Source organism: Nicotiana tomentosiformis, chromosome 12 (genome assembly GCF_000390325.3).
Source record: "Nicotiana tomentosiformis chromosome 12, ASM39032v3, whole genome shotgun sequence".
NCBI classification, from domain to species: domain Eukaryota; kingdom Viridiplantae; phylum Streptophyta; class Magnoliopsida; order Solanales; family Solanaceae; genus Nicotiana; species Nicotiana tomentosiformis.
The window spans coordinates 78,789,341-78,802,322 of NC_090823.1; the positions used below are offsets into that span (position 1 = coordinate 78,789,341).

At 40.0% G+C, this 12,982-nt stretch overlaps 1 protein-coding gene across 1 annotated transcript; it reads right to left on the bottom strand.

The window, feature by feature from the left end:
• Positions 1-11,385: 11,385 nt before the first annotated feature.
• On the bottom strand, positions 11,386-12,204 carry LOC138902920 (uncharacterized). Its single transcript, XM_070190820.1, has one exon. The coding sequence runs from the start codon at positions 12,202-12,204 to the stop codon at positions 11,386-11,388; it is 819 nt and encodes a 272-aa protein (XP_070046921.1).
• Between the last annotated feature and the right edge of the window lie 778 nt (positions 12,205-12,982).

Below are 12,982 nucleotides of genomic sequence, written 5' to 3' on the forward strand. Positions count from 1 at the left end.
ATTACACAAATCGCAAGATAAATTACCTAAATTTACCCCATCAATAGTTGACGAAAATAAGTGGACGACATAGCTATTCTCGAAATCAATGATATCTATAGTTGGTCTGAGATTTGCAAGTGTATGTAACTTTGTGTTCTCTTTTTGTGGTACTTGAATCACTTTCCATTACTAAAGTTATTCTAAGAGTGGTTTAACTTTCTTCAAGTAAAGGTGCATCATGCTTTCTCGGGCTGCAAAAGTTTCTTGTATTTGATTTATCACAAGCTGAGAGTCACTTTTCAGCTCGATGCTTTCGGCTCCCAATTCTTTGCTAACTCAAGTACTTTCTCTTCTCAAACTAAAATTGCACTTACTGAAACCTCGAGACTACTAAGTAGATATCAACCGTTCTCCTTCTCGGGGCTCTAAAAGTAGCGGTGGATTGGCCAGATATTTTTTTCAAGTCTTACAAAACTTGCTGGCATTTAGGTGTCCATCTGAAATCTTTTCATTTCTTTAACACTGAAAACATTGTAGCTCTTTTCAGAAGATTTCAATATGAATATTTGCAAGGTTGCTATTCTCCCTATCAACCCCGTGTCTTTTTTGTTTCTGTCCATGGTTGTTGTGAAATTCATACCAAAATTGGCTTCTTTTGCTTGGATCCAACCTTATATCTCTGGGCATCTTATCTTATCTTTTATTTATGCTAATAACCCCATCAATTTGAACATACTTACGTTGAAGTTGTAATCTTCGAGTTTTGGTATTTTCGGTTCTTTTCTCGTCTATGAATATCCAACATTGCTATTTTGACTGAACCCTCGATGTCCCAATTTGGCTCCCATCTTATTTAATATCACATTGGGGTGGTTCGGAATAAGGTTCGTAACAGTTCCTTGAACTTTTATGATCAATATATGTGCGTCTTGACGAACTATCCTGGTGTTTAGTGTATTTTCCTCTGGACCTGTTATCATTGTTGAAACAATTTACTATATCTTTCTCTATTCGGAGCTTGGTGATGTACCGATTGTAAACGTCAATCCTGTTAGTTGGCGGAAATTCCATAGACTCTCCTTCAACCTTCCGGCAACCTTTGAGCTCTTTTAAATGAGAATTTTAGTGTAAGGCCCCGTACAATTTCACCTAAAACCCAGGGTTTTGAGGTGCCGAGGTAGGCTAATGTACTCGCCGAGGTACAGACTTTTTAGGTGGAACATAGCGTTGGGGAGTTGAAGGAAAATTGTTGCAGAACTGGGCATTTATGCAGTCCATTATGCGACTGCAGAACGGATTTGCGTACCACAGATCCTCCGCAGAGTGAAGCAGAGAAATGGGACAATTTTGGAGGTTGTTTTGCAGCAACTATGTAATCGCAAAGTCATTTTGTGGGCCGCACATCCGTCACAGAACCAACATAAAGATTTCCGTGGGGAGATTCTGCGGTTCATTCAACGGCCGCATAATTGATATGCGGGCCGTAGACCTGGTCGCAGAATGGACCAGCCCAGCCCAGTTTTTGGAACCGTTTCTGCAGCCCATTTTGCGGACCGCAAACTTGATCTGCAGTGCACTCTATGACCGCAGAGTTGAGTTCGGAGGGCCCATTTTTCTATTTTTATAACCCGACCCCATTTCATTTTATATAGCCATATGAGTCATTTTTCAGGGATCATCTGATATTTTAGAGAGAGAAGAGAGCTATTCTAGAGAGAGATGAGAGCTATTCTAGAGAGAGAAAGGGGGGATTCAAGGATTTCATTACTCAACTCTGATCAAGCCTTGGAATTTCAAGGACCTTGCTAGGGTTTCTAAAAGGTAAGAATTTCTTCCCCCAATTCTCCAATTCCGGATTTGGGTTGGTTATGGGTGATGAGAGTAGACTTATTACATGCATGAGCTAATAGGGATTGTAGGGAAGTTGTTGGACAATCTTGGGTGGTTTTGTTGTTAAATTGGTTGAGGAAATGCTAGGTTGTCATTGTAGCATCTCTTGGCATACGAATTCCTCTAATCGTGCTTGTACTTCTCCCTTCTTCTATAGATTGGCATCGTTAGGAGTGTTGGGATGTTATTGTTACACCACGGAAAGCTCTTTCAAGATATGAAGGCTGAAATCTTCTTCTAGGGGAACTGTTGTATTCTTACAAAACTCCATCGTGTGTAGTTCGAACTTGAAACACCATTGAGGTGGGATATTCAAGCTAGTAAATTGATTTCCAAATTGCATAACGTGTCAGAACCCTCATGTGTTGATGATTCTCTATTTTGACTTAATTATGTTATACCTTTTTCGGAAAGAAAGTTTTGTACGAAATCAATGTGATCAAATTCTTATATCTTATATGATGAAATCTTATGAACTTATATTTGTTAAGGCCAAAGGTGCCAAAGCGTTTGAGTTGAATGGAAATATTTTGTACAAACTATTATCATTTTAAGAATCCAAATTGTGGCATGGTGATTACACCTCCACCCGCACACATTGGGGTGAGGCGACAAAGCCGCTTTGTGTAGGGATTGTGGCATTGTGATTATACCTCCACCCGCACACATTGGGGTGAGGTGGCAGGGCCGCTTTGTATAGGGATTGTGGTATTGTGATTACACCTCCACCCGCACACATTGGGGTAATGTGGCAGGGCCGCTTTGTGTAGAGATTGTGGCATTGTGATTACACCTCTACCCGTACAGATTGGGGTGAGGCGGCAGGGCCGCTTTGTGTAGAGATTGTGGCATTGTGATTATACCTCCACCCGCACATATTGGGGTGAGGTGGCAGTGTCACTTTGTGTAGAGGTTGTGGTATTGTAGTAGAGGTTGTTATAGAGGATCCCCAACTTGAAATTTATAAATGTTATTGAAAGATTTAAATGAATTTTTTGTGGTTTTAATGGTTATTTAAACTCTTTTATTTCTTCCATGATTCGTCACATTCATGTCGTACTTCCAATCCTTGAAGGGGTGTTTGGTTTCATACTAGTACTATCCATCATGTACTAATGTCCCTTTTGCCGGGGGCGTTGCGTCCTTAATGGATGCAGGTGGTTCCACAGCAGGCGGCTTTGATCAGTGATAGCAGTGCACCCTCTTCCCAACTGACTTTGCGAGCCACACTTCATCTCGGGGTCGTATATCTTTTGTTCCTCGCGTATTATGTTTTAAGGTATATTCGAGGCCTTGTTGTCGGCACTATCTTAGTACTCTTTTGTATCTATTAGAGGCTTCGTAGACATAGAGTGGACTGTATGCTGGTGTCAGAAAAGTCAAACTAGTAATGTTGTATTTGTATCATATGTTTCCACTTCTAAACTATGAATGTGTAAAGTAATGTTTAGGAAAATGTTGAATGAAGTTCCAACAATAATGAAATTTGGATTATTCATGTAACCTTCTCATTGCCTAAGTAATGAAATATATCTCCTCTTTATTCATGGGTGAGTTTGGTTAGAAGGCATTGTACAGACTGCTTGGTCGGGTTACCTCGGTTGAGTGTCGGTCACGCTCCCCGAGGTCGGGGCATGACAAGCTTGAGCCTAAGGTTTTAAAGTATCCTAGGATGTCTCGGAGCCATGTCTAGTAGAGACCTTCATATTGGTGTGTTGTCGACCACATCTATAATTAGGAGGCTAACTGGGCATTTAGGAATAATACCCTTCTTTGATGTTCTAGATAGTGCGATACAGCTGATTATAAGATTGTTCCTCCTCTAAATTGTGCATTGCTCTAACTTTCAGTATATGGCGCCTACGAAGAAAGCAAGAACTGGCCAAGGAGCCAATTTCACCCCAGGAGTTGCAATTGATTATGTACTTGATAATTCAGGTGAGCACCCGAGGGGTGAGGATATTCCCCCAGCTACTACACCACCTGTTCTACCACTCCTGCTCCGACATCCCCAACCCCTACTTCTACTGAGGGAGCAGCTATTCCACCTCCAGCCCCAGCTTCCGGTCCCGATATTTCCGATGGGGACATTAGGGTAGCCATACATATGTTAGTTCAGATAGTGGCTTCACAAGCCCAGAGATCGAATGTTGCACCCGCTTCTTCCAGCCAACAAGGGGATTCTGCTAGTTTCAGGGTGAACAGGTTTCTTCAGCTAGATCCTCCAGTGTTAACAAGTACTGATCTTGAGGAGGACCCCAGGAATTTATTGATGAGATGCACAAGACCCTCCGATTTATGTGTGCTACTGAGATGGAGGGAGTGGAGTTGGCCTTCTACTGCCTACAAGGGTATCAAGGTTGTGGCTCAAGGTATCAAGGTATCTCACTTGTACAAAATGCATGGCTCTATTACTATTGACTCAATTAATTTGGGGAGAATGATTCATCAGAGTTATAGCATAGAAGGTTGAGTCATATGAGTAAGAAGGGGATTGATAGTTTGTCTAAGAATAATTTTCTTTCTGGAGTAAAGCAAGCAAAATTATAGAGATGTGTTCATTACTTAGTCGGGAAACAGAAACGAGTTTCTTTTCAAAGTCATCCGCCTTCGATAAAGCTTGATTTGCTGGAGTTGGTACATTCTGATTTATGTGGTCCTTTTAAAGTAAGGTCTCATGGTGGTGAACTTTACTTTGTGACCTTTATTGATGATCATTCTCGCAAACTATTGGTATTTCCTTTGAAGTCCAAGGATCAAGTACATTATGTGTTCAAGAATTTTCATGCCTTGGTTGAGTGGCAGACAGGAAAGAAATTAAAATACCTCCGCTCAGACAATGGTGGTGAGTATATTGGTCCTTTTGATAATTATTACAGATCGAAGGGTATGCGGCATCAGAAAACTCCTCCAAAGACTCCTCAGTTGAATTGTTTAGCAGAGAGGATGAATAGAATTTTAGTTGAGAGGGTTAGATGTTTGCTTTCAGATGCTAAGCTGCCAAACTCATTTTGGCAGAAGCACTTAATGCTGTTGCTTATGTTATCAATTTGTCTCCTACTGTTTCTTTGGATGGTGATGTTCCTAACAGAGTTTGGTTTGATAAGTATGTTTCTTCTGATCATTTGAGAGTCTTCGGGTGTAAGGCCTTTGTGCATGTTCCTAAAGATGAGAGATCGAAACTGGATGTCAAAACTAAGCAGTGTGTCTTTCTCGATTATGGTCAAGATGAATTCGGGTATCATTTTTATGATCATGTTGACAATAAACTTATTAGAAGTCATGATGCAATATTCTTTGAAGACCAGACTATTGAAGATATTAACAAAGCTAAGAAGATAGAGTCTCAGAGTAATGAGAGTTTAGTTGATAATAATCCAGTTTCTATTGCTAATGCACCTATTGCACATGAAGTAACCCAAGATAATAATAAAGATAGTGATCAAGATCCAAATGATCATCATGGTCTAGATGTTATTGATGCTCCAGTTGATGAAGTTGTGGTTGATCAGCAACCGATTCCTACTCAGGTAACTTCTTCGAGTACTCCTGAAACCTCTCTTAGAAGATTTACAAGGGAGAAGCAAAACTCCATGCGCTATCCTCCTGATGAGTATTTACTTTTGACTGACATGGGAGAACCTGAGAGTTATGATAAATCCATACTAGATACTTACAAAGATCAGTGGATAGAAGCCATGGTAGATGAGATGAAGTCACTCCATGAGAATGGCACATATGGGTTAGTGAAATTGCCGAAAAATAAGAGAGCTTTAACTAAAAAATGGATATTCAGAGTAAATCAAGATAACCATACCTTTGCACCTAAGTACAAGGCGAGGTTGGTTATTAAAGGTTTTGGCCAGAAGAAAGGAGTTGACTTTGATGAAATTTTCTCCTCTGTTGTGAAGATGTCTTCCATTCGTGTAGTTCTAGGCTTAGCTGTGAGTCTAGATATAGAGATTGAGCATATGGATATAAAGTATGCTTTCTTTCATGGTGATTTAGATGAGGAGATTTATATGGAGCAGCATGGGGATTTCGTAGTTAAGCATGCAGATAAGCATGCATTTTGCGAAAATTTGGCAGGCTTGAAACCTGTCAATAGTTCCTCTACATGAAGACATATTTGGCCCATTGGCTGGAGAGGGATTTTTTTGGACCCATGCACATGTTGTCCAGCCAAAGGCCCAATGGCCTAATCCTCTTCTCATTTAGTTTCTATTCCTATTCGGAATTGGATTTGGTTTTTGTTCCTATTTAGAGTTTGTTTTAGCTTTAAGAAAAAGCATCACTCATTATCCATAAATAGAGAAACCTTGGAGAATCGTTCTATGCTCATTGGTATAAGTCTTTGAAATACTTTAGCATATAAGAGCGATTTTCGAGAGAGCTTTCATCAAAAGAGTAGAGAGAAGAAAAAGTATTTCTTTTGCTGCAGATATTTGTTCTGACCATCCAACGTCAAAACACTTTTTATAATTGTTAACCGTTGGATCGGGCTACAATTTTGTCTAAGTGTTCATAACATATTGATATGTGATTTGAACGGTGAAGATTGGATTTTTAGGCACATAAAATCCAATTTCAAGCCTAGAACAACAACTCCATTTTGTGACTTCTCCTCTTTCTTCAATTGAGTTGTTGTTGCTATTGTTGCTCCATGTTTGGCACTTGTTGTGTAGCCAATTTGAATAACTTTTGTAACCCTCATACTATTATTGTGGAGCTTTTTTGATCTTTGTGATCTCGTAGTTTTTACCTTCAATTTGAAGGGCTTTCCACGTTAAAATTTGGTGTTCTTTATCTTATTTATTTTCGGGTTTGCCTCTTCCTCCACGTAATAGTGGTATCAGAGCGAGGTTCAAGACAAGTTTATCCTGGTGAGTTTAGTTCTATCCGCAACCTATCTAACGGTAATCATGATTTTTGTCTGAATTTTGAACGGAGTGCTAGTCACATTGAGACAAACTTTGCGATGGAGATTTGGAGATGCAACTTGCTAAGGATTATACGAAGAAGGTGGATCAAGCTTATTTTGTCGGATAATTCAGGCCAAGGGAAAGAATTGTTAGGTGTTGTCCTGGTTTTCTTACCATATTTGATTTTTATATTCCTTGAAGGAAGATTAACATATTTACCATAATTGGGTTTTTCTTTTCCTAGAAGGAAATTATAATTCTTTCATATTTGGCTTGTCCTTTTTATTTGAGGAAATAGTTTTTGACTTCTATAAATTAACAATCCTTCATTCCCATTCAGTAGCATCTAGAATGTAGCCGTATGTGTTTTTTGTTTTTTTTTAAAAAGTCCATTAGGCATTGTATGTAGGGTTGATTTTCATATATAATAAATAAAGATACAACAATGGAGGGGGCATAAACCTGACCTCCGAAGATGAGAGAAAACTTGGTCAACCAATTTTGACAACCAAATGAACCCTGAATGCTATGGTAAGTTAGACCTATAATGATGAACCTAGTGTCTATCCAGAGTTGATATACACTTGGGTATACAAAAACAGAATGAAGTAAGCCTAGGTCAACTATACAACTGAGTACTAGAAGTCCTAAATCTACTAAATAAGTGAACTGGAAGCCACTCTTCCATGTACAATAAGTTCTACCTCTAATAAAGGAGTAGAAGATCCCTATGAGATGTGGCAAAAAACATGAGAAAGTAGAGGGGACTATCTTCAACCTTGATTTGACATTGAGGTCAAGGAAAGTCAGGTTAAAGATAGCTGACAAAAAGGTCCACAAAACTGGGCTGAAATGCTACTGCTGCTGCTGCCTGGTATTGCTGACAAAAAAGACTGAGCATAGTCCTACGTTTGAACCCCTAGACTGTTTCTGCTAAAGAAGTAAAGGAGAGGGAGGTTGTTGTTGATGAAATTGTTGCCTTGAGCCTGGAAGGTGAGAGATTGACTGTTGGTGAAGGGTCCATAGTGTTGGTGTCTTCTGACGGTGATGAATGTGTGCAAATTGTGAGCAATAAGGTTGGAAGGACTGCTGACAGTGATTTGTGTACATCATGAGAAACATGTCCTTAGTAACATATGTCCCAAAAAAGGAAGCCAGATGAGGAATAGTGAGTTGGGAGGCTTAGTTGAATGGGTGATCTTTCAGTAGATTGAGCATTCTAGATGCTGATACCACACACTGAAAGAGCAATAATTGGCCAAGTCTACTCCCTGTACCTGCAAAATTAGCGAACTTGTTAGTAGTGGTAGGGTTCTGTTTGTAGGTTCTTGTGGGATCTAGAATCAGAAGTTGTGTGAGGGGTGGGATTGAATGTGAGAGGGTTGATGCCATCCCAACTTATTGATTAGTACCTACTTGCAGGTTAATGAATACCATAGAGTAGGTTATTTGACTATTGTTGTAATTGTGGGTGTGTGGCAAGGGAGAGAAACTACAGATACTAGGGGTGAGAAAGGTGAAAGGCTATTCACATGGCTTGTTGAAGGTTGTTGTTGGAACTGGTGCATTGTTCATGCCATTTATGAGGTATTTTGCTTCATCCAATTTGTATGTTTCCAGAAGAATGAGCATCATTAAAGAAGTTATTGATACCTGCAAAAAAGAAACCAGAGTTAGAGATGAAATGGGCATTTCTGCCAAGGTTTTTTATTCTATTATTTTCCTGAAGGCCGTATGCGATTGCATTCAGGTTCTTGTGTCTACTAATGCAATTTGGAAGTGTATGAGTGATTGGTGGCTGATGGTTGAGGGAATATAGTTGGTTTTTAGGTGTTTTTGTGGGTTCTTGTTGTTTGATAATAAGAGCAGGGGACAATTGTAGGATTTTGCCACCAGGTTCTTATGTGTACTGGTGCAGTGGGTGAGGTGTTCAGTGTAGTGAAATGTGGAGGTTGATGTTGCAGGGAACTGTAGGTTGTGTGTGTGTGTGTATTGGTGTATGTTATCTTGTTTGGGTGTGGGACTTCTGTGAATGTGTTTGGGGTGTTACTACTGGGACTTGAGGATTGATGAATTCTAGTTGAAGCAGCATGGAGTGTCCAATTACATTGGGGGGATTCCAATAGAATGAGCATCAAAGATGCTAATACCACACATTGGATTTCCACCAATGATGTTGGCCTTCCTTCTTTTCCTGCAAAACAAAAAAGAAAGTCAGTCAAAAGGTGTGGAATCATGATGATCACTGTGTGTCGGGGACTTTGAATCTCTTTGGACAATTAGGACAGCTCCCAGATGTTTGTAGTTGTCCTCCATAGCTATTGGAAGAGGATGTGGTGGTGTTCATGCATGGTGAGGTTTGTATAGTGGTTGTCTTCTAATGCCTGAAGAATGGGGTGCCCATTTGGTCCAATATGATCTGACCTCTAATGTGGGAAGTTGAGGAAGATCATGGCTAAGCTTGGATAAGGAGTCTGCATGGCAGTTTGCTTCCCTGAAGGTGTGTGCGCATCTGATTTCTTGACATTGTTGACAGAGGTATTGCAGCTGTTGAAGCTGCATCTGAACATTCCATGGGGATTTGGATGAGCTGCTGACACAGTGTACCAAGAGAGCTAAATCAACTTCAAGATGAATTCTAGTGAAACCATTCCCAATGCACCAATTGACTCCAATTGTAGAAGCAGTAGTTTATGCTAAATTGTTTGTGCCAGTGCTAAGGGGGAGGCTATGGCATGAATGAATTGACCATGGTGATCCCTAACTATAACTCCAACTCCTATTTTTCCAGGAATTGTGAGGGCACTGCCATCACAGTTCACTTTAATAAACTGAGCCTCATGTTTTACCCATGCCACTTGAGTGGTTGTGGTAACATGTTTTACATTATCTGCCAAAGTGTAGATGTCAATCCAGTTGGGAGGCCATTGGATATGGGGATAGCTGGTCTTGAGAAGAAGAAGGACATCTGAATGGATGGCATAGAGTACCATGGTGATGGATGAACTCTAGTTGCCATATTTGGCTCCACATTTGTTCTTCTAGAGGTTCCAACATATGATAACTGGAGTGGTGTCAAGCAGAAGTTTGTGGACTGCATTATTGGCTTTCAGAAGCCACCATTTCATCAAAAGTTGTCTGAGTGGGAGGTCATCAATATGAAGTCCAGCAATACCAGAGAATTTCTTTCACACTATTCTTGCAAAATGCCCTTTACTAAAGATGTGATCAATATATTCCCCTTGAGGTCTAACACAACACACATACCAGGTAACATTAGGCTGACCAAAGGAGACAACTCTATCATCAGTAGGCAACTTGTTCCTAAGGGCTCTCCAAAGACAAAAGGACCATTTGAATGGCATTTTTTTGTTACAAATTTTCATATTGGAGAAGAGGTGCTGCTTTTTGTTTCTGATAACTTCCCAGGCTTATGCTCATGCAAAGTCACCTGTTGTGTGTGGTGTCCATATGGCTTTATTAGGGATTTGAGGATTGAAGTGAATAGGGGTTTGGAGGATTTGGGGGATCATGTGTGTAGGAGCTAAGGCATTCAATTTCTGCATGATCCACTGTCCAGCTTCCCAGAAATAGGAAACTGGAACTTTACCAGGTTTGCCACCACCATTTCTTTGATTAGGTAATGGACCAGTTCCAAGCCAATTATCCCACCAGAAGATGATTTCCCCTTAATGCAATCTCCAATGAATGTATTGTTCTGCCTCCTTCCTATTGACCGTGAGCTTCTTCCATGCCTGAGATTGTCCTGTATCCCATTTCTTTGAGATAGGATGAGATATTTGGCAATACTTAGCCAAAAGGAATCTGGTCCACTATGACTGATTGGTTCTAAAATTCCACCATTGCTTGAACTCCATAGCTTTGCATACTTCCTGAATAGCTCTAGTCCCTATGCCTCCTTCTTTCAAGGGGTATGCCATTTTTGACCATGAAGCCCAGTGATATTTGTTTCTGTCTTTTTCAACATCCCAAAAAAATTGAGCAGCCAACTTTTCAATTTGTTTCATAACTCTCTTGGGAGGAGAAACAACTGAAAGCAAATGAATGGGAAGGGATTGCAGGACATGTTTGATGAGGGTAACTCTGCCTCCATAAGAAAGCAGCTTTCCATGCCGGTCTCTAATTCTGCCCATCAACTTAGATATTAGACCATTAAAGTACATGATTCTTTTCCTTCTAATGTATAATGTGCACCCCAGGTATGTGATAAGAGATTCCTTTCTAGTGAAACCAGTTATCTGTTGGATTCTACTCATATTATAATGGAAAACACATGCGGGAACCATGAAATGACTCTTGTTCTTGTTGATTTTCTGGCCAGAGGTAGTTTTATAATCACTCAGAATCTTCATGATTTTGTGGATTGAGGATCTGCACGCTGAATCTTCATGTTTTCATCCCCTTGTATCCAATCCCCTTCCTCATTTTTGAGTTTATGAATGTACAACTTTCTTATTCTTCCTCTGATTTAGCTGTGAAATTGTCTGGAGTTGGCATCACCATCTTTGAACCAGTGAAACTGCATTTTCTGCCTTAGAACAGCTTCTTTAGTCTTCAGATATTTAGTATATTAGGCTTGAATCTCATTAAGAGAAGCTCTATTAGAAGGAACATTCATTGATAACCATTTCTCTTCAGTTTCCCTAACCTTTTGTTCAAACTCCTTGGGTAGTTGAAAAATGTCACCATATTGTTCTCTTGACCAGACACTCAGTGCTCTAGAGGTAGTTTTCAATTTCTGGTGGAAAATCCACATAGCACTGCCAACAATATATGTGGACCAGATCTGGTGAACTAAGGGTTTGAATGACTCATTTTCAGTCCAGAAATTGAGAAATTTGAAGTACTTTTGTTTGTGCTCTTGCCTCACATGAAGTTCCAAAAAGAGGGGAGAGTGGTCAGAACCAGCAGATGCTAGATGGGTAATGGTGGTGGTAGGAAAGGAGCTTAGCCAATTGTCATTAACCATAACTCTATCCAGTGTTTTCCAAACTATTGAACAGGGGCTTCTACTATTTGACCATGTATATCTTGGACCATAGAAACCAAGGTGAACAAGCCCACAATCTTGAAAATCAATGCTCCTCTTCATTTGATATGGGAGCCCACCAATCTTCTCTTCAACTGAGGCTATAACACTGAAATCACCAATGACACACCAAGGAACAGAACAACTGGTGGATTTCAATCTCAAAGTTTTCCATAGAAGAATTCTCATAGAAGGTTTACACTTAGCATAGATAACAGTGACCTGAAAGGGATCATGAGCTTCCACATGTTCGAGTTCAATGGTCATTTGTTGTTCATCATGGTCCAACACAGTACCACTGAATTCCTGATCCCAAAAAACCCAAATCTTGTCATTAACATTGGCAGTTGTTTTATGCATGGAGAGTTCGAGTCTGAATTAGTTGAGGTGATTGGGTTGAATTGAATTGGATTGAAGGAAAGGTTCAAGGATAGCAATGAAAGAGAGTTGGTGAAGTTTTTTCAGAAGTTTGATCCTTTCAATAGCTCCAAAGGTTCTGATGCCTCTTGCATTCCAAATGATTATACTAATCATCAGGAAATGTGGAGGTGTTCGGATATTTGGGTGGTATTAGGGCCAGCTGCAGCCCTACTTCTGGTGATTCTTGGTAAAGGTCCCATCTGTCTAGGTGACAAACCTTGACTGGCTATCATGTGGTCTTTTTCAGTATCTCCATTAATGGCTCTAACGAGAAGATCACAATGTTGGTCTTCATTCAGGTCCACACTTCCATCTTCTAATTCATCTTCTGACAGGATAGGCATGTACTCATTAAGATCCATTCCTAAAGGAGAGAATCTATTCAATTGGCCATCTCCAGGATCAGGGACATAATGATAATCACTGGGTTGATCAGCTTCTTGTGAGAGCATTTTGTGCTGGGGATTCCTGTTAGTATTTGGTTCATGTTCTTCATTTGTATTGAAAAACTCATCCTTTTTTGATTCCTTATCAACTAAGAGATGCTGTAGTTCAGCATCATCAATACTTGCCTGTTGTACCTCTATAACTACATTTTCTTTGTTGGTGACTGCTGAGTCTTTTTGAATTCTTAGTGCCTCATCTTTCCTCTAAAGTGCTCTTCTTTTCTTTTGGCTAGGATTGTTCTTCTTTTTGCTCTTTGTGTGGCGGGTGTCTT